This window comes from Tasmannia lanceolata, unplaced genomic scaffold (genome assembly GCF_043159265.1).
Source record: "Tasmannia lanceolata isolate RefF3 unplaced genomic scaffold, GAP_Taslan_0.1 ptg000002l, whole genome shotgun sequence".
Taxonomy (NCBI): Eukaryota; Viridiplantae; Streptophyta; class Magnoliopsida; order Canellales; family Winteraceae; genus Tasmannia; species Tasmannia lanceolata.
The window spans coordinates 41,483,060-41,505,232 of NW_027518679.1; the positions used below are offsets into that span (position 1 = coordinate 41,483,060).

A 22,173-nucleotide genomic window follows, 5' to 3' on the forward strand; every position below is an offset into this window, starting at 1 on the left:
TTTGGTTTTCATCGGTTTATGTTCCTTTTAGTTTGGCCCATTTTTAAGTCCTCGTATCCCCCTTCATGTGTTAGAGGTTGTTCTCTTTGCTCTTCATGGTGTACTTTAGGTCTGCCTAACCCCAGTTTACCTATCAAAAAAAAAAAAAAAAAAAAACCATTTTGCATTGTTTAACAGTCTGTGAAAGGCTATCATAATCCTTACTATTCTAAAAGCCTAAACCTCGAAATTTCGTCAACCATCTTCCCCGAAATTCCCGCTATATCCTGATCTTATGGCCTTTGATTATCGTTTTTATTTCTTAGAAAACAATCTTACGCGTCCGTACCATATACTATTTCTGTCTTTTCGTCTCCCCAGTTACCAATGCAGAAGTATCCAAACAATTACCGCAGTCTCAACCAATAACCATGGCCTCTTCTCTCGACTTTATCACCCGTCCCACTAGGTGTCTGGCCATCTTATGCATGCTTTTGCAAAGTGTGGTTTCCCTGCATACCGTCTTCTGCTTTTTAGAGAACATGCAAGGAGAAGTTCTGAAGCTTTTCGGAAATACGGTTTTTGGTGATTTTTTATTCTACCAAACTGCTCAAGGTACTCTCTCTCTCCCTCTCTCTCTCTCTCTCTTTATGGGTGAAATTTCGTTGCAAGTTCTCCTTATGTGGAAACCCAACAGGGTGGCTCTTAAAAATCCATTGATTGAAGGTGCAACTGCTCCATATATCTCAGTTTAGTATTTTTTTTACTCTCTCATTATCTGAAGGTGTGGATTTTGGCTTCAAAAGCAAGATCCATGGGCTGTATCCTTAATTTCACCAAGTATTTGGATTTGACCAAGAGTTTCCATTTAGTTTTTTTCAATATTCTGATGGGTTGGACTACTTCTCTGTTGTGCATATTATAAATTTGTTTGGATCTTATTTGCTTGCTCAAATAAATTTGTAAATCCAATGAAGAGCCCTTTTTGGCTCTTTATGCAAGGGCTCCCTTGTGTCTATCATTCCTCTTATAAAGATTATCAATAGATTTTTTTCCCACGCAATTAAGTTCCTGTAAAATTTCTTATTTGTTCATTTAAATCATTTCCATCAATTTATTAAGTTTATATTTTCGAATTAATTTTTTTTATTCAAGTGTCTATCTTTTTAATAAAACTTCAAATGCAATATCTAGATATGTTAAAATCTTTGGTTTACAAGAAGAGATTATGTATCATTGAAGTGCCGAGAAGAGCAATATTCATTTCATGAAAATAAATGCCTATGATAAGTGGGTATTAAATGTAAACTCTTGGAAAATTGTGTTTCATTTCATTTTTTCTGACAAACCATTATTTACTCAGAAAATTTCTTATGATTTTTTTCGTATGAAAGTATTAAAAGTACTGTTCTTTTCCTTATCACTTTCGATTGAGAGAATTGACTTTCAATTGACAATGGTTTGTGGAAACTTCTATTCTTTTTTCCCCTTTTCTGCTGAAATTTTCACAAAGTTCATCTAAAAAAATGGGAGATGCCTATGGTTGGTGGGTATTAAATATAATCTCTAGGAAAGTTGTGTTGCATCACTCAACTTGATGGAGGGTCGTATTAAATTAACAGAGTTCCGTAAACATTTGATTGATTGAGCAGTTGTAAACTCAAATGATTAGACTGTACAAGCTTTTAAACTTGAAATATTTATGGACTGCTACACAAAATTTATAACCAACTAGGATCCTAGACTCATCAAGGCAATGTTGAGTATTAAGATTTTAAAGTTATAAGTCCAAGGCCTCTGATTCCAAATTTTAGAAAACCTCACTGAGACATCATATTTGCTAAAGCAAGTTTATTTAGTGAATTACCTTAGGTTAGAATCATTTCTTGCCTTTGGGCAATCAAATAATCACAATATTTAATTTCGCTTTGAATGATGCTCTGTTCATTTTGGAATTTGTTCTTAAAGTATAACAGATTAAAAACGCCTTTAGCTTTTGGAGTGATTGGTAGTTTCACATTTGTGAATTGATCTGAGTGTGAAACTTATTATGGATTCAAAATTGTCTTTAGGCTGATTGAGTGTAAAATTGATTATTGACTCAAAATTGCCCTTAGGCCCTGTTTGATAGGGTTTCTAATTATGCATCATATGGGTGCATATTTTTATTCTAGGGTTTGGATGGTAAATGGTTAATGGAAAAAATGATTTCATTTCTTTCTTCCTTTGTTCTTTCTCATTTTTTTTCTTTGAACTTTGGTGTTGAAAATTTTTCAGATGTAAATGGAATTATGGTTCCCTTTTCTATGCTTTGGAATGTATGTGGTTGTGCCCCCAAATGGCAATTGTTCGTACATCCAAAAACAAACCCATCCCCAGTAAGAAATCTAGCAATACATGCAAGTTCTTTCAGTTTTCTGGGTGTACTAGACAAAGAAAAGAGATATGTTTCACTTGAAATGATCATATTACTTCTCTCTTTTTACATAAGATTGATCCGGTTCTGTCTAGCCATCTTTGACTTCGGTTGTTGGGATTGAAGCTCAGTTTTCAGTTGAAGTTGGGTGTATTCCTTTGAGGGTTGTTAATATTTTTATTCAATTATTGGTGTGGGTTTTCAGAGATCATGTTGTTAAATTATGTATCGTCTTCACAGGGATATCCTTCCATGCATCCTTCCATTGAATTTGTGAGGTGAAATTACAGTCCAACGAATGGGCTTTCGTGACCTTACCTCTTGCATCTGTGTCTTTATTGTTATAGTATTTGTGTATGTCTCTTGGACGATGACATTGGCAGAAGATTTTGGTTTCTAATTTGGTCAGTAGGTGAGTCTCTCCCAGCCCTCAATCCTCTCGACATGAGATGTAACTTGTTGCTTTGAAAGTTTAAGCCTGCATGATTTATATTTGGGATTGAAGCTCAATTGAGAACGATGTTCCTGTGGTTGATGCTTTTGACAGGCCATTTGGTGAGGCGGCAAAAGTGATGCTTGAAGAGAAAGGCATAACTGTTAGAAATAAATTCCTTTGGAGATGCACTTTAGAAAATTCTGTTTGGAATTATGGGGATGAGGTATGCCCTTATCTTTGCCAGTTGTTGTTGTTGGTTATATCTTGCTAACTTAGAGTAAATGAAAATAAATGCTTTCTTAATAGCAGTTGGAACTGAACGTCTCTAATGTTACATTGTGTATTCTCCTTCCTGTGTTCCTTTTTTCATTATGCAGAGTATTGGGTAATTCATTTAGGAGTTATTATATGGTGCGTGAGCATAGGTTCAAGTGGCCCCACATGTTCAATTATCTAAACCACTTATTTGCAAGGTCTCGCTATGCAGATAAATAGTTTGGATCATTGAACAAGTGGCCCAACTTGTAATGGAATGCTATCAATTATTTCGACATTGATAGGGAAAAGGCTCGAATGATAGTCCAGTCAAATGAATATATAGATCTATGCTCAAAGCAAAGAAATTTACAACAACTTTTAAGATGTGAACTGTTGAATTGATCGAAAAAAGGTGTCACATACAATTAGGTTCAATGGGAGGCTTCATAGCTTGGTAGGAGATGCATATAGAAGTAGGTATAGAAGTAGGTTGTTGCAAAGAAGATCCCCTCTTTGTAACTCTTTTTGTTTAGAGGGGCTTCTTGATTTTCATTTTTCAACTTTTTAGATGAAGATATCTTTAATTTCACAATGAGTACATCTCCCACTAAAGTTTACTGGACCTTTTTTAGTTTTCGGCATCAGGTCAGAGAACATGATTTGATACATTCTTCCTTTTCTATCCTTGATCCTTATTCAACTTGTATATGTTTGTCCATAAATTGACATGGACACAATTGAAGTAACTTAAATATACAGTTTTCCTATTCAGATTTTGCTTCTTTCATTCCCGAGGTGAGTGGTATAGTTTAAGTGAATTGTATATTTGAAGTTATTCTTCAGTGACTATGGTTCTATGAGTAGCTATTCTTAGATGCATGTTTTCATAAGTCATTTACCTTTTTCCATTTGATCTTTGCTCTGTTCTGGATGATCTTTTTTGACGACATGGCTATTTTTTTCCATTTTAGATCTTCGTGTACTTCATCAAAGCTCCCTATTTTCCTCTTAATATCCTAGGCTTTCTTCCTTTTTACCATTAGAATCATGTCTTTCTTTTGTTTCATTTGCAACTGCTATTTTCTTGAATCGGTCTTCCTTTCACCTACATATTTTTCCCTTGCATAAGATCTGGTCTTTGTAAGGTGGAGTCCTTGGGTAGATGGCATAATACTATTAAAGCATTGGATTTGGAGGATTCAAACAAACTTTATTTCATCTATTTTCTGTATTTCAAGGGTGTGAAGGGGGCTACTGGTCTGTTATAACTCGAGATTTTCAAGAAAAGCTCCTTTTTTCAGGTAAAATCTGTGAATAAATTATCTTTCATTCTTTTCTTCTTGGGTTTAGAATTTTCATTTTCTTTGTAATGGTGAAGTTATAAGATTGGATTTGACTTGAGAAATGGAGAAATGGGCAGTTGGCATACAAGAATGTGCTTCATTAGGAAGTTAATTTCTAAAGGATTCTTCCTAAGCAATACTATAAGATTAGACTGGATGAAACCAGCAGTGGCTGGGATAATAGGAAATAACCCCAAAGCAGCAGTTGTAGATGATCTTTCTACTATTTCTTGCATTTTGGCACACTTTTCTTCATTTCCAACGCATGCTTTCGCCATAATCTTTTTATACTTCTTGGTCTTTCTTCGTCAGATTAGCAGTGGCACATGTTGTTAAAATTGGGTTGCATTCAAATTTTTGTATTGTTTTCCATTTAAATTCCAAAGACCATCTTCTATTTTTGTTTCAGTAACAGGTTTACCCAGCAACAATATGGGATTTGGATTTGTTGATGAATATGTTTGGTGGCCTCACCATCCCCAACATTTCCCATGGTTAACTTTATCTTATTCCCATTCATATATTTCTGCATCTTTTTTTTTTTTTCAGTCATGTATTTGTGGTCTGTACGGTAATCCAGTGTGTCATTAGTTATTAGAGTTATTTCATACAATATAGATTCCAAAGAAAGGAAAAAAAATTTCAGTGAACGAAGGCTATGCCAAGAACTGAGATGAACAGCAAAGTACATACAAATCAGTTTTCTGAACTTTTTATAATTTTGTTAGTTTCTAAGCTGTTCTTGCTTAACATCTCTTAGCTATTTGGAGAAATGCAAGTTGTAATCCAGTGTGTCATTAGTTATTAGAGTTATTTCATACAAAATAGATTCGAAATAAAGGAAAAAATTATTCAGTGATCGAAGGATATGCCAAGAACTGAGATGAACCGCAAAGTATATACAAATCAGTTTTCTGAACTTTCTTATAATTTTATTAGTTTCTTAGTTGTTCTTGCTTAACACTATCTTAGCTATTTGGAGAAATGCAAGTTCCATAAGGATGGTTCATCTGCAAAGTCTTTGAGATACATTGGAAGGTATTTGGACATTGCTAATATATGTGCGAGTTGAAATTTTTTCTAAAAGTGACTTGATTGATATGATTTTCTTTTTTTTTGAATGGTAATTGATATGAATTAGATTTTTCATGCATGTTCACTATGAATAAGAACCAAATTCTTCCTGGGTCTGATGTTTTGCAGCAAAGGTTTTTTGAGAAAAATTCTGTTTTGCAAGAATAACTGATACGAATTATGAATGGCTTCAGCCTCGAAAGACCAAAGTCATGGAGTGTATACAGCAGATCATCACAGCCAGTAGCAGATGAGGCACCATAGATGCATTTGAGCACATTTGTGAAATCGTGGCGATCTTTGAACATTTGTTGAGGCCAACATCCTCTTTCCTTTAACCTAGAAACAAAGCTGAAGGATCCCTAGAATCATATCAATCAAGTCAATTCCATGAAAAGTGAGCCTTGTTTTATAATGCTTATTGAGCAGTGAAAGTTGACACTGTATAAAGTGCTCTTGTATTTTTCCATATTGATATTCACTTTACTTATTCAGGCCATTCTGTTATTTATATCTTTGTCGTACGTGCACTTTTTACTAGCTCCCAAAAAGCTCTCACACCCAATCAGAAAAGTGTAAAACAAGGTGAGTTCTCATTATCAAAACATGTCCATGGGAATATTGGTATCCTCAATCATTATTTTAAGTTAATAATTGACAAGCTAAACCAATTGAGGCATTTTGACTACAAGAAAATAAAAAGTCCCCCGGGGACAATGCGTACTTCTAGAATTTAACATGGGACAAGTCAAGAATATAATTCTAGATCATTCTCAAAGACAGCATGAAATGAGACCTTAGGTAATGCTTGTACCTAGGGACTCTCTCTCTCTCTCTCTCTCTCTCTCTCTCCCCCCGCCCATACCTCACCAAAGGATAATCCAAACCGTCCATTTGTTGGGCCATAAATGTAAATAGGTTGCGTCCCAAAATATCATTTCCATAGGCTGATCCTAGCCCTCCGATCTAAATAGAAACTACATCTTATGCAACCTCTATAGATTGTAGGGTTGTGATCATCCTATGGAAATGATTTTTGGGGCACAACCTAATTACAATGTGGCCCATCAAATGAATGGTTTGGATCATCCTATGGAGTTGGTTTAAAGTAACATTAAGGCCCGCCCACAACATAGGACGACCCAAGCCGTCCATGGTTTGGATAATCCTATGGAGTTGGTCGTACAGTAATATTCAGGAGGCCCAATCGTAGGCCCCACTGATATATTTTTTTCAAATTGAAGTGTACCGTCCCCAACATAGGATGATCCAAGCCGTCCATGGTTTGGATCATCCTATGGTGTGGTTCCTATGGTGTGGTTCGTACAGTAACATTAAGACCCAATTTAGGCCCCACCCATATTTTTGAAAACGAAGTGTATCATCTAGACCATAGGATGATCCGAGCCGCCCATTTGATGGGCCATAACGTAAATGGGTTGTGCCCCCAAAATCATTTGCATAGGATGATCACAACCCTCCAATCTATAGAGGTTTCCATAATAAGCAATTTCTCTTTATATCTGAGGGCTAGGATCATCATATGGAAACGGTTTTTTGGGACACAACCTATTTAATTTGTGGCTTATCAAATGGACGGCTCGAATCATCCTATGGTCTGGATGGTACACTTCATTTTCAAAAATATGGGTGGGGCCTAAATTGGGCCTTAATGTTACTGTACGAACCACACCATAGGATGATCCAAACCATGGACGGCTTGGATCATCCTATGTTGTCGACGGTACGCTTCAATTTGAAAAAATATCAATGGGGCCTACGATTGAGCCTTAATGTTACTGTACGACCAACTCCATAGGATTATCCAAACCATGGACGGCTTGGATCGTCCTATGTTGTGGACAAGCCTTAATGTTACTGTACGACCAACTCCATAGGATGATCCAAACCATTCATTTGATGGGCCACAATGTAAATAGGTTGTGCCCTAAAAATCATTTCCATAGGATGATCATAACCCTACAATCTATAGAGGTTGCATAAGATGTAGTTTCTATTTAGATCGATATAGGCCCAAACTCTTAAAAACTAGAAGCACCAGCTACAGAAAGGTCGGAGTCGGTTCGGACTGATCCAAGCCGGTCGGTTCAAACCGTCGAACCGGCTCGGGTCGGGTTTGTTCTGGTTAGCCGGGTTGGGGCCAGGGGGTTCGACTGCATCATGAAATAGCGTCACGAAGATGCCACGTGCATCTTTGTGATGAGCACGTCTTCGTGACACTCTTTTTTTTTTTTCAAAAAATTGCATGCAGATCTTATTCGGATCCTTACTAGACCTGCGCAGCTCGACACTGTTCATCCCCTTCCCCCGAACGATAATAGTATTTTGAAACTCTTCCGCAGAACAAAGTTTTTGTACAAACTTCGATTTTACACTATGAGCTCTACATACATCTGATTGAGGTGCCGTTTGAAGCATTCGACTCGTCTCTTGACAGACTATGCATTCAAGCCGGAATACCATCGGTCAGAGTAACCTATCGCCAGCGGCATGCCATTTTCCGACGACATCCAAAAATTCCCAAAAAATGATTTTTCTAACGTTAAATCGCCGTAGGTTATAACCAAGACACTGGATTGACGAACCATTCATTGCATTTGATTCATATGACCACATGCAACGTTTCTATGCCATCTGATCACTGATCAGAGTTGCGAATCGCCGGGGGAAATTAAAATACCAATTTTTACCAAGAAAACCCTATCTCAACTAATTTTCACCAATTTTAATATGATTTTCTTACTGTTTTCTCGCAGGAACCATAGCTCTGATACCACAATGTTGGTGTTCATCACAATATGAATGCCGGCAACAGATCTTGGCTGTCCAACTTTGAGAAAATGCAAATAACACTATGGTTTTGAACTGAAATAGAAAAATAACACACTAGAAGCCATGTATATTGTTTTCTTCTCAATGGAAGGGTTTCCTCTCCTGTATTTCTCATTGCTCCACAACAGACGGTGATGGGACCGACTTCCTCTCTCTTTTTGCCGTATATTGCGAAGATAAGGATGTAGAAAATTGTTATGTACATGTAGGGGCCAGAGGAGGGATTTTATAGACCTTTGAGGGAAGGGATGCAACTCCTCATCACGCTGATTCCTTCTCTCAAATGACTGTCTTTATATTTACGCCTTTTCAGTTAATGCCTTTTCACAAAAGGCAAATAACTAACCATGGATCTAGTCTGTTGATCTTGCTAAGGCCAGAACCACCGTTAGAATTATTTCCTAACATATCTCACCACTTGTAGACACTAAATTATCATTAAAGAAAATCCGTGGCTGTCCGACATGGCCGATGGTCCCACTAATTTAAATTGAATAGGGCCGGATCAAGTTATCTTTTCTAGTGTGTCAAAGAAGTAGAAAATTTTAGAAATATTTTTCCGTACCACATGCCTTGTTCATCTAACAATATTTTGTTACCTTGTGTCAATGGTTCTTACTATGAGGTAAACATATTTATATTCGCAAGAGAAGCAGTGTGTAAGATCAACAATATGACACCAACTGATCTTAATTGGTTGTTCATCTTCTGCCGCCCCCCGGCTTGAATTTTGCACAACTTCCCATGGATGTGAGACGTTCATCTAAGTTAAAAACGTTGATGAGATTGAGTTATTGTTCAAGAATTTACCAGTAGACCTACAGGACTGTTTGTACTGACAGATAGTTCTTTTTTATAGAGGTGGGGTGATCTTTTATTTTATGGACAAACTTGGAAATATCTGAGTAGTAAATAAATGGGTGACCCTTGATCGTATTTATCCTCTGTTTTAGGGCCCTGATACGCACCCCCGCATCCCCCCACCCACGGATAAAATCCCCCCTTTAATGGTTTATGTGAGCGGTTCACTTCTTTAGGATAAATTCACCCCTTTAACGTTTTTCTTTTGCCTTATTTTATCAGCAATCATCGATATATACAAAAGTAGGTAGAAAGTGACGCACACATTTCTTTGTTTTGACCCCTTTGGCTATATGTACTACTGTGGGTTTCTTCCTCTCAAGCAATTTAGTTCAGATGGCCCTCTTGCAATGGGAAGGATTGCTCAGCCCAACCATCCTACCTTCCTTTCTCTTTGCCTCCATTTTCCTAGCTCTAATTCTTAAGCATTTCTCAAAGGAATTAAGAAATAGGGGCAACAACAGAGGGCCAAGACTCCCACCAGGCCCATCAAAGTTGCCAATTATAGGCAACCTGCACCAGCTAGGTGGCATGCCCCATATCTCCCTCTGGCGTCTCTCGCAGAAATTCGGCCCCATCATTCATCTAAAATTTGGCGAGATCCCAACTGTTGTTGCCTCTTCCGCCGCGATGGCAATGGAAGTGATGAAGACCCATGATCTTGTACTTTCAAGTAGGCCCCAGATGTTCTCAGCTAAGCACTTCTTCTATAATTGCACCGATATCGCCTTTGCTCCCTATGGTCCCTACTGGAGGCACGTCCGAAAGATCTGTATACTTGAGCTTCTTAGCATCAAACGAGTCCAATCATTTCGTTTCGTAAGAGAACAAGAGGTTGAACGGCTTGTTCGCCGGATTGCTTCAACCTATCCGAACCCAGTTAATCTATCCAAGATGCTTGGGCTTTTTGCTAGCGATGTGCTTTGCCGAGTGGCCTTGGGGAAGAATTTTTCGGAAGGAGGAGAGTACGATAAACACGGGTTTCAAAAGATGCTAGAGGAGTTCCAGATTTTGCTTGGGGGATTTAGTTTGGGAGATTTTTTTCCATCCATGGAATGGATTAACTCAATAAATGGCTGGAAACGAAGACTTCAGAGTGCCTTCAGACGCTTCGACCGCTTCTTTGATGAGGTAATTGAACAACACCTCAATTCCAAGAAAGCAATGGAGGAGAACAAAGACCTTGTTGATGTTTTGCTTGAATTACAAAAGAATGGCAGCCTTGACATGCCTCTTACCATGGACAACATCAAGGCCATCATCATGGTTAGTAACACGATTTCTCTCCTTTTCTTCTTCTTAAATGCTTGTTAAGGTGTACAAAATCCGGAGCTAGAGACTCAGTCAACAAAATCCTAACTTGAGCTCCAATTACAAATAAAAACAAAATCAATACTAACTTTGCATGTCAGCTAAGTTAAGCAATTCACTAGAAGAAAGTAGGGTTTCACCAGCGGCCAGGTCCGTCTAGTAAATGTTATACCGGTAGAATATCGAAAGTCGCAATAAAGGTGGCGTCCGTGTAGACAACACAAGTGGATAAGGGATATTAGGCTTCCTTGATTTTTTTTTTCATGATAAATTGATGTCTCCAAGTAGAGATGAGGGTGAAGTGGCTAAAAATTAGGAAACAAAAAACAGGAAACTAGTCTCTCCGGTGATGAGAAGTGGCAAAAAAAATCAGGAAACAGTCTATCGGATTTTGAGTAAAGTTTTTTGTTTCCGGATTTTAGCCCCTTCCCACCACTTGGCGATGCTAGTTTCCTGTATTTTGTTTACTGATTTATAGCCATTTCTCCCGCCCAACCCCTCTCTCACCACTTGGAGGCGCCGGTTATTATGAAAAATAAATTCATGGTAGTCAAAAGCATGGTTTTAAATTTCGACCAAAATCCGAAATTTCGAATTCCGCTGGGGACAAAAACCAAAATTTTCCGAAATTCAATTTTTCGCCATTTATTTCGAATTCCGGTGGGGACCGAAACCGAAATTTTCTGAAATTCAATTTTTCGCCAGGATTTCGGTAATTTCGGTCTGAAATTTCGATTTAATGACATTATTTATTAAAAAAAAAAAAGTGTGACAAAATTTCGGCTGTCCGGAATTTGGAACCAAATTACCAAATTTTAGATCCGAAATTTCGGTTTTTGGTGGGATCCGAAACGGTTACCGAAACCGAAATTTTAAACCATGGCCAAAAGTAGCCTAAGTTATGGGCTAGTTTAGTGAGTTTACTCAACCACTGATTTATCATTTCCATCAATGCAGGACATGTTTGTTGCTGGAACCGATACAACCTTCATAACCCTCGATTGGGGGATGACGGAGCTCATCATAAACCCGACAGTGATGAGAAAAGCACAAGACGAAGTAAGAGGAGTTGTACGAGATAGAAAAATGGTGCAAGAGAGAGATCTTCCTCAACTTCACTACATGAAAGCAGTGATCAAGGAGACATTCAGACTCCACCCTCCAGCCCCTGTATTGGTCCCAAGGGAATCCATTGAAGAAGTAACAATTGGAGGTTACGTAATCCCTTCAAAGACACGCTTCTTTGTAAATGCTTGGGCAATTGGGAGGGACTCAGACTCCTGGCAGAATCCGGAAGTCTTCGAACCTGAGAGATTCATTGGTAGTTCTATCGACTATAAGGGACTGGATTTTGAACTCATACCATTTGGATCTGGACGAAGAATTTGCCCTGCAATTTCATTTGGAACGGCTAGTGTAGAGCTTGCTCTTGCTCAGCTTCTCCACAGCTTTGACTGGGAGCTTCCACATGGTATTGGACCAAAAGATTTGGATATGACTGAAGTGTTTGGTATCACAATGCACAGAACAAACGATCTGATGGTAGTCGCCAAACCACGATTTACTTAAGATTTTAATGCTAATTGAAACTAGTCTTTCTTGTTCTACTTGGGAGCTGAACTTGTTCCTCCAACAATGTCTCTCTGAATCAAAATTTAGATTCCAAGCTTCATGGTGTGGAGATGCTTTTGGATCTATGTTGTTGCTTTATATTGTAAGAACTATATGTAAGCTTAACTTATTTACGTTAAACGATCTTATGATTAGAAAGAATATCATAGTTCCAAGAATGATCTTTGATAAAACTTTTCGGACATTAATGTTCAGTTTAATTTGAACAAGCATATGACCCAGTGCCAATTCTAGAGACGGGGGCAGGTGATTAGGTCCATTGATTTGGTTAGACACCATGAAAATCCACACCATTGGAGAACAACTTGCCATGATTAAATGACCTTTTAACCTCTTCACACCTGCTCCATATGGCCTGTACCTGGCAGGTCCCTGCTAGAGATTTTCAAAATGCAAAGTGATATTTGAAAATTAAAATGATTTTACAAGTTTTTAATTTTAAATATAAAAATTAAAAATAATTTTCAGACAAGGCCGGTCGACTGGGGTATCCTGGGCAACCGGGGATTGGTTACTGGAAACTTAATTGATTTCCAGGGAGGTGTCGGAGGTCGACCGCAGAAGATCGGTTGACCGCAGTTCTGTGGATCGTAAAAAAATAAAATGGACAGAAGGATGCCGGCGGGCGACTGCGACTGTTTGAAAAACTATCCGTTGGAAGAAAATAAACATGACTTTTCACTTCCGTTTTTTATCATTTCTTCATATCTTTTCTTTCCCAAGTGTCATGGATGTTTTTCAAACACAAATGACACTTTGTAGGTGATCCGAGACACTTAAATCACAAAGAGTTATGATCGAATGAGAAATTCAAGGTTTGGTTAACTATTTTTAACTTTAATTTTTTATTTCTTGCATCCAATTTTCCTTAAAAAATAGGGAAAACAAGAAAAACACCTTCGAGTATTTTTATTCTTTTCCAAGAAAATACAATTCACATTCTTATTGAGTCAAACCCTAGTCTGTTCTCAAATCGTAGATCCAAGCTAGAAGTTTCAGATCCCCAATCTAAAAAACCTCAGATCTGGTGTTTTTCTCTTAGTTTTTTCATCATTAAAACTCAGATCTAGATAGTTTTCTTTATTTTCCATAGTCAAAATCACAGATCTGAACTATTATTTCGATTCTTGAAGAAAATGCTCCTTGTAGTATTTTTCATAGGTTTAATCTCTGTGAAGTAAGAGCATCTGTTCAGACTATCAGTTGAGAAGAGAAAAAGAGATCTTTGGCAGCAAATAAACTTCCATTGAGGAAAGCTTGAAGAAAAATCAAGGATCTTTCATTGCTGTGATTCAGGTAAGGTTTATTTTGATATAGAAGGGACATGTTATCAGCACTACTCTATTTTGATGACGACACTCCTCATTTTATTAAAACTTAAAAGTACAGTACGGTATGGCCCGCACCATAGGATGATCCAAGCCGTCTGTTAAATGGGTCACAGCCCAAATAGATTGTGCCCCAAAAATTATTTTCATAGTTTGATCCTAACCCTCCGATCTATACGATCTATAGAGTGTTAGGATCAACCCTCTAACATTCATATTGGTATAGAGTGTTAGGATCAACCCTCTTAACATTAAGATCGGAGGGATAGGATCAACCTATGGAAATGATTTTTGGGCACAAGCCCATCTAATGGACGGTTTGGATCATCCTATTGTGCGGGCCATACCGTACTTTTAATAAAGAGAGGAGTGCCCTCATCAAAATACAGTAGTGCTGATAACATTTTCCATATAGAATCTGCATCGAAGTAATCCTTTTTTTTGTTGCACCGAAGTAATCTGCAACAAAGTCAAAGAAAAAACATCGACGAAACAATCGGAGGAAAAATCGCCGCTGACGTTAATCTACGACAGGATTGAAAATGGCACTGGATTTTGGTTTGATAATGGCACCGAACGACTTCTGTCAATTTTGATAGTTGCACCGTCACTTTCCTCTCCACGTTTGTTCCACTTGACAGCTATTTCATCTAATCTTTCCCATTTTTGTCTCTAGTCGACAGCAATCGAGTAAATCAACAACAAACGGGCCAGGGTGTTTTGGTCTTTTTACCTTCTTTTTTGGTACATGATTTTTTCGCCCCAATTTTAGGATAATGCGCCCCACTCTAACTTGACATCACGCAAGCAACTATAGTTTTTCTTCTCCAACTCGATCTAATCCGAGCCAGTCGCCCACATAACTATTATATATAATATTGTTTTATTAATATTTCCCGACTCCTATGCCTCTCAACACATTTCCCTAAATCTTTGTTTTATTCTCGATCTCTTCAACTTCGCCTTTTTCGCACTTTTCTTCTTACTCGTTTTGCAAATCAAGGAGCCTTTCTAAATGCGAATCTTCTTATCCTTCACTCACCTCTCTCAAAGGTACTTCAAATCCTCAAATTGTACTCATGATAGATCTTTTTTCTCCTTATTCTCTTTGTTTCTTCATTCTCATTCTCTTCTTTCGGTGATATCTACGTAGATCTCTCTAGGTTTTTGCTGACGATTCTTTTTTTGTGTTGATTTTGCTGCTTGACTTATTGTTAGTCTGTTGAATTGAAGTTTGATTAGATTTTGATGCTTGATTTATTGTTTTTCTGTTGAATTTAAGCTTCATTGCTATTTTTACTGAATTGTTTGCAGTTTAAACTGTTTTTTCCTTCTCATTCTCTTCTTTTGGTGATATCTCCGTCGATCTCTTTAGGTTTTGCTGACAATCACATTTTGTGTTGATTTTGCTGCTTGATTTATTGTTTTTCTGTTGAATTTAAGCTTGATTTATTATTTTTCTATAATTGTTTGCAGTTTAGTTTTATCTTTGCATTTTCGAGATCTCATTTTACACGAAGTTCTTTGCACGTGTGTTCTTGAGTCAATTTTAAAGTTAGAATTACTGAAATTTTGTTTATTTGTTGATTACTGAAGAATTTGTAGCTGATTAATCAGATGCACTCCTTTTTCATTCTCATTCTCTTCTTTTGGTGATATCTCCGTAGATCTCTTTAGGTTTTGCTGACAATCCATTTTTGTGTTGATTTTGCTGCTTGATTTGTTGTAATTATGTTGAAATTAAGCTTGATTAGATTTTGCTGCTTGATTTATTGGTTTTTCTGTTGAATTTAAGCTTCATTGCTATTTTTACTGAATTGTTTGCACCGTAAACTGTTTTTTTTCGTTCTCATTCTCTTCTTTTGGTGATTTCTCCGTCGATCTCTTTAGGTTTTGCTTACAATCAGATTTTGCTGCTTGATTTATTGTTTTTCTGGAATTGTTTGCAGTTTAGTTTTATCTTTGCATTTTCGAGATCTCATTGTATACGAAGTTCTTTGCATGTGTGTTCTGGAATGAAATTTGCTTTTATATTTTTTGAAATTTTGTTTATTTGTTGCTTATTGAAGTATTTGTGGCGGATTTATAAGATGCGCTCCTTTTTCATTCTCATTTTCTTCTTTTGGTGATGTCTCCGTCGATCTCTTTAGGTTTTGCTGACAATCCATTCTTTTTGTTGATTTTGCTGCTTGATTTATTGTTTTTCTGTTGAATTTAAGCTTGATTATTATTTTCCAGAATTGTTTGAGGTTTAATTTAATTTTTGCATTTTCGGGATCTCATTGTATACGAAGTTCTTTGCATGTGTGTTCTTGAATCAATTGTACTCTTAGATTTACTGAAATTTTGTTTATTTGTTGCCTATTGAAATGATTTTTGTTGATTATCTGTTTTCATTTGTAAGATCCTGCAATGCACCAAGTTTCTCATGATCTAATACGTTTTTTTTCTGAATTTAAGCTTATTTGTTGTCTTTTGAACTGTTTGTAGTGTCTTTTATGGTGGCTTTTTCATCCCCAATCTCTTCTTTTAATGATATCTCTGTCCATCTCCTTAGGTTTTCGTGACAATCTGTTTTTGTGTTGATTTTGCTGCTTGATTTATTGTTTTTTTGTTGAATTTAAGCTTGATTTGATTTTTCTGCTTGATTTATTGTTTTTCTTTTGAATTTAAGCTTGACTGCTATTTTCCTGAGTTGTTTGCTATTTAATTTAATTTAATTTTTTCATTTTCGAGATTTCATTGTATACGAAGTTCTTTGCACAGGTGTTCTTGAATCGATTGTACTGTTAGATTTACTGAAATTTTGTTTATTTGTTGCTTATTGAAGTGATTTTTGATGGCTATCTGTTTTCATTTTTAAGATCTTGCAATGCATGAAGTTTCTCACGATTTAAGTATCCTCATATTGATTTTATTGGTACGTTTTCTGAATTTAAGCTTATTTGTTAACCATTAAAAAAAAGAAGCTTATTTGTTGTCTTTTGAAGTGTTTGTAGTGGTTCATATGGTGGCATTTTGAAAGATCTTGGGTATACGAAGCTTCACATTGATTTTTGGATGTGTTATCGTGTCTGTTTTACTGTTAGATTGGTGAATTTGCAGGTTGTTAGTTGGTAAGGTTTTATGGTGTGTCATCTGCTTTAGGTTGTCATGGTTGTGTTTCTTTTTTTTTTTGTTTTGTCTTTATTACAATGTTAAATTTGTTGAATTTGCAAACTTTTTTGTTATTGTTTTTTTTTTTTTTTGCTTTTTTTATTACAATGCTTAATTTGTTGAATTTGCGAACCTTTTAGCTGTTGTTGAAACAGACACAATAAGACTATACCATGGCGTGGAAGAGGGCAGCTGATCAGTAAATGGTATAGAGTCTCTCTAGAAATCACAGCAGCTAGGACATTTCTTACTAGAAACTAGTTGGTCCACCATTAAACCAAACAAAACCAATAACCATAGGGGCGCAGGGAACAACCATAAACTTGCAGTAAGTGCCATCCACCAATGGGGGAAGATAAAGCAAAGATAATATGACTTGACTGAGAAGCAACCCTTAGAAATGGTTAAAGGAGGGGGATAAAAATACGGCTTATTTCCATGCGATGGCCAGTGCCAGAAGAAGGAGGAATAGGATTGAATCATTGATGAACTATGAAGCACGGGTACGGGTACGGGGTGCGGGTACGACACGACACGGGTACGTGGGTACGTGATTTGCCAAAAAAACCGGGTGCGGGTACGTTCGGGTACGCCGAATATAATAATATATTTTAATATTTTATTATATATTTATAAAAATTAAAAAATAATAATTGTAGAGCAATCAAATAACAATAACATCACCAAAATGGAAAATTCTAATATTATTCTTCATTTCATAAGTGATTAAGTTCCATATTTCATAACAAGAGGCATCATTCATTAGAAAAAAAAGTCTGTCACCAGTGTGTTGACCAGTGTGTTGACCAGTGCCTGACAAGATGAATAATTTTTAGAGAACAAATTATGAGATTTTTTTTACCGGACTTTTGTGATTTAATAATGTTTGGACAAAATAGATTTTATGAATTTTTAAAATTTGAAAAATACCCCACCGTTTGGAAGTTAAGAAAGTTAAAATTTTGACCCGACCCTTTTTCTTTGAATTTTGTACTAGAATTGGAGTGTTGACTTTTTTTCCTTTTAAATTTGGGTGTTGAAACTATTTTTAATAAATCCAAAAGGGGGGTATTCCGTTATTTACACGTAAATCTTAAGTAAATGGACAATAAAATAGTAAAGAGTTTACATGTAAATACCGAGTACAGGAGAGGAAAGAGAAGCAGCAGGAAGAAGCAGGAGAGGAAAGAGAAGCAGCAGGAAGAAGCAGGACGTGTCAGGTACGCGTGGTGCACACCCGACACGCACCCGACACGCAAAATTACCTTTTTTTTTTACAAAAAAGGGGGGTACGTACCCCGGACGTACCCGCACCCCATACGTGTCGGGTGCGGGTGCGGGAGCCCCGGGAGAGTACCCGTGCTTCCTAGTTGATGAATAATGGAGTGAGAGTGTCGGGGAAGGAAGAAGTTACTAAGGTGATCCAAAAATTTTGTACATCTATGTATTCGTCTGAGGGCTCTACTAGACCTTTACCTGAGGGTTTGGTGTTTAGTGAATTAAGTTTGAGCCAACAAATGGCCCTGGAGTATCCATTCGATGAAGAGGAGATCAGAAAAGGGGTTTTTTCCCTGTGTGGTGATAAGGCCCCTGGTCCCGATGGTTTCTGTCTTGCTTTCTTTTAGTCGTGTTGGGAGTTCGTGAAAGGGGACATTATTAGATTTTTTGAGGAATTCTATGATGGTTTGGTTTTGGACAAAATTACCCTTATCCCGAAAATTGCTGGTGCATCTAAAATAAATAATACCGCCCTATAAGCCTAGTTGGATGCTTGTACAAAGTGCTGGCAAAAGTGTTAGTGGAGCGTTTAAAGGTGGTTCTTCCAGATATTATATCTGATTGCCAGAGTGCTTTTGTTGCCAAGAGACAAATTTTAGATTGCTCTCTTGTAGCCAATGAGGCTATTGATTCATATGTTAAGCTTGGCATGGGAGGAATATTGGGCAAGCTGGATATGGAAAAGGCATATGATAGGGTGGAATGGGATGGCTTGGATTACTTGCTAGGTAGAATGGGGTTTGGAAGTAGATGGAGAGGTTGGGTTAGGGGTTGTGTCGCGTCGGCTTGGTTCTCAATTCTGATTAATGGGTCCCCAAAAGGATTCTTTAAACCATCCCGTGGTCTTAGGCAGGGGGATCCATTATCACCTTTTTTGTTTCTTTTGGTGGCCGAAACTCTTATTAGGTTGATGTCCAAAGGGATTGGGATGGGTTTATTTAATGGATTCAATATTGGAAGTGAGAAGGTAGTGGTGTGTCATCTTCAATTTGCCGATGATACTCTTCTATTTTGCGAGCCGGATAAGAGTCAAGTGTTGAATTTGAAATCCACTTTGAGATGTTATGAGTTAATTACTGGACAGAGATCCAATTTCCACAAGTCTAGAATGGATGCTGTTAACATTCTGCAGGATGATGCTATTAGATTGGCAAAAATTCTGGGATGTAAGTTGGATCATTTACCGTCCTCATATTTGGGTCTTCCTTTGGGGGTTAGTAGAACTAATAAATTTTTATGGGAACCAATTGTTGAAAGAATTGATAGGAGGTTGGACTCGTGGAAAAGGAATATAGTTTCTAGAGGGGGAAGGATTGTGTTGGTCAAGGCGGTGTTGGCCAATATCCCTATTTATTTTTTGTCTCTGTTCAAGTGCCCAATTAGTGTAGCATTGAGGATTGAACAAATTCAACGGAGATTTTTATGGGGAGGAAATGATGAGAAAAAAGGTATTCCGTTAGTGAGTTGGAATAAAGTTTGCCTTCCCATTAAAAATGGTGGTTTGGGTATTAGGAGAGTTAAAGAATTTAACCATGCTCTGTTGGGTAAATGGTTATGGAGGTTTGGCGATGAACGCTCTCAATTGTGGGTTAGAGTGATTGGGAGTAAATATGGTTGGTTGCCGGGGTCATGGGAATTAGATGATTGCTTTAAGAACAAAGGTTTGACAGTGTGGCGGGATATTTTGAAAATGACTCATTCCTTTAATTTGAACATTAGATTTAGGGTCTATTCGGGGGATAGGATAAAATTTTGGAATGATGTGTGGTGTGCGGAGAAGCCTCTTATGGATTTGTTCCCAGATTTGTATAGAGTTGCTTAAGATAAAGAGGCTTTAGTGGGGGACTTTTTTGCCCTTATTGGGGGTGTAGTTGTTTGGACACCGGTTTTCAGAAGGAATTTCTTTGATAGGGAGTTAGAGTCGGCATTCCGTTTTCTTGAGCTTCTTGATGGGTGTTACATTAAGAGGAACGGTTTGGATAAAGAATATGGACCGCGGAATCTTCGGGCATCTTCTCCGTCAAATCTTTCTATCTTATCTTATTGCCTAATGGTGTATCATCGATCTCATCCAACGTATGGAAATTTCAATGTCCACCAAGAGTTTGTTTCTTCGGGTGGGCAGTAAGCCGTGATCGGATTCAAACAATTAATTTCCTACGAAAGCGTGGTATGTTGCTTATTGACCATTGCCCTCTATGCTTGGAAGATGGGGAATCTGTGGCTCATCTTTTCATGCATTGTTCATTCACGTGTCAGATATGAGCTTTCCTATTTATGAGGTTTGGTATTACTTGGTTGTTCCCATTCTCTATTCCAAGTTTGCTGCAGCAATGGGGTTGTGTGCCATGGAGTAAGAAAGGAAAAACTTTGTGGAATATATGTTTGCTTGCGGTGTGGTGGGTGATTTGGAAAGAAAGAAATTCTAGAGTTTTTGAAGGGATTGCTAAATCGCCTCATTGGCTTTACTTGAAAATTATTGCCCTATCGATATCTTGGGTGAAATGTCTTCCATCCTTCCGATTTGTATCGGCATTTGATCTATGGGAGGTATGGAGCGTAGTTTGCTTCAGTAAGGAAAATCGGCCTCGGATTATTCAGCGTTGGGAGGCTCCTCCTTTTGGGAAATGGAAATTGAATTTCGATGGTTCGAGTTTTGGAAACCCAGGTCCGGTTGGGGTTGGCGGGTTGCTTCGTAATGAAAGTGGTGGAGTTGTGTGGGCCTACTCCGGCCCTTTGGGAAGATGTGATGCCTCGGAGGCAGAAGTGATGGCGGCGTATCATGGTATTAAGCGATTAGATAGTGAATGTTTGGATAATACCATTGTGGAGGGTGATTCCCTCAATGTGATTCGATGGTTGAAAAGAGCAGTGTTGCCTCCTTGGAGATTTTTATCCTTTTTTGATGAAATTGAGGATCTAATATCGGGTTCATCTGTTACCTTCGATCACGTGGGGAGGAGTGCTAATGGGGAGGCGGATGGGTTGGCAAGAAGTGGGGTTGACCGTTTGGAGTTAGAGTGGTTCGATTTTCTTCCTCCGTAGTAGATCATGCTGTTTTCGTTTTTTTTTGGTTATTTTATTTCTTTGTTCTTTTTCTTTCCGTGTATTTTTGGGTGCGGTCCATCTCGGTCCCCCTTCCCTTTCATAATATACTTCTGCCATTTCAGAAAAAAGAAAGAAGCAACCCTTAGAATTTCTTTCCTAAATCTTTCTATTAGACCCCAATATAAATTCCTTCCAACATCTCAAGAAGGGCCACCACAGAATTAATCTCCACGTCTCTCAAGTTACGAGGGAAAGACAAGTTCGACTCTATCATTACACCTCACGAGATAGCTTTTGGGTGATCCACAGGCTTTTGTCCCTTACTGCTGTTTGAATCAGGAGAAACATCCTTCAGAAGCCCATGACAACACTGCATGCCCTACCAAAAGATGATCCTATCACCGTTCCCCACTCTGAATCTTATACTAGACCTTAATAAAAAAAAAAATCTTTTGCCACATCAACTCCTCTCCATATATCTGATCCTAGTTTTCTCGAGATCCCAGTAGGCTCCCAATCTTGTCTAGCCTCACATCACTTAGATATCATCACTCTATACAATCCTTCCTCCTCAACCCCAAGTGCCGATGATTTAACCTATTACTCTATGTTTAACATTATTATTGATAAATTTGTTTTTAGTTTTAGTTTTTATTCGATTTATTTGTCAGAATAAAATAAGTAAAAATTTGGACTTCTTTTTTACTTTTCAAATTCATCATGATTTATCTAAATTACGTTTTTCTTGTTGATGGGCCAATGCAGTTACAGGACTGTTTGTTAACTGGGAAATCATTCGTTGAGAAGAATCACTGAACTTTGAACCCTCTAAAGGCCATGGACGAGTATGTATTCTTCTATAATTTCTCCTATTATCCGTGATGAATCACTTGCATTGAAAATGTAATTTTTGATAACTTTTGATGAATCTAGGGAAAGTTCTCTTGAGCTTGTCCAGCGTTATCGGCGTGACCGGCGTGTACTTCTGAACTTTATCCTGTCCGGTAGCTTGATTAAGAAGGTTGTAATGCCCCCGGGTGCAGTTTCATTAGATGACATTGACCTAGATCAAGTCAGTATTGATTATGTCCTCAACTGTGCTAAGAGAGGTAGTGGAACGGCTTCATCTCATAAAAATTTGTTCATTTGTCAGTTGGCCATGTTTTCTTATGGTATTTTTTCTGATAATATTTCTTGATG

General features: G+C 37.6%; 2 protein-coding genes and 1 long non-coding RNA gene across 7 annotated transcripts in view; all 3 read left to right on the forward strand.

Annotated features, from left to right (window-relative positions):
* The first annotated feature begins 217 nt into the window (after positions 1-217).
* Positions 218-6,013, forward strand: LOC143873006 (uncharacterized). 4 transcript variants are annotated; one of them, XR_013247734.1, is made up of 5 exons: positions 226-594; positions 2,636-2,807; positions 2,943-3,054; positions 4,328-4,390; positions 4,842-6,013. It is a non-coding gene; the product is annotated as an uncharacterized LOC143873006 (long non-coding RNA). The 4 variants fall into 4 exon arrangements; XR_013247740.1 differs by lacking the exon at positions 226-594 and adding an exon at positions 598-705; XR_013247746.1 differs by lacking the exon at positions 226-594 and adding an exon at positions 634-728.
* Positions 6,014-9,526: 3,513 nt separating this feature from the next.
* On the forward strand, positions 9,527-12,321 carry LOC143884929 (cytochrome P450 71AP13-like). Its single transcript, XM_077388801.1, has 2 exons — positions 9,527-10,486; positions 11,489-12,321. The coding sequence occupies exons 1-2, from the start codon at positions 9,557-9,559 to the stop codon at positions 12,098-12,100; spliced, it is 1,542 nt and encodes a 513-aa protein (XP_077244916.1). The 5' UTR covers positions 9,527-9,556; the 3' UTR covers positions 12,101-12,321.
* A 2,003-nt stretch (positions 12,322-14,324) lies between these two features.
* LOC143873033 (plant/protein (DUF810)) overlaps positions 14,325-22,173 on the forward strand; it is a 97,397-nt gene continuing 89,548 nt past the window's right edge. Inside the window, exons 1-3 of one of the 2 annotated variants that reach the window (XR_013247773.1) lie at positions 14,325-14,544; positions 21,739-21,818; positions 21,907-22,082. Coding sequence is in view for 1 of the 2 variants with exons in the window: in XM_077376781.1 (XP_077232896.1) it covers positions 21,811-21,818; positions 21,907-22,082 (184 nt within the window). In the remaining variant the exon portion in view is untranslated. The remainder of the gene's footprint in view (positions 14,545-21,738; positions 21,819-21,906; positions 22,083-22,173) is intronic. The other variant, XM_077376781.1, reaches the window with a different exon arrangement.

Excerpts from the sequence above, each read along its gene's own strand:
- LOC143884929 (XM_077388801.1), top strand. The coding sequence starts at position 9,557 with ATGGCCCTCTTGCAATGGGAAGGATTGCTCAGCCCAACCATCCTACCT. Across the intron at positions 10,487-11,488 it reads ACATCAAGGCCATCATCATG|GACATGTTTGTTGCTGGAAC; the intron begins GTTAGTAACACG and ends CCATCAATGCAG.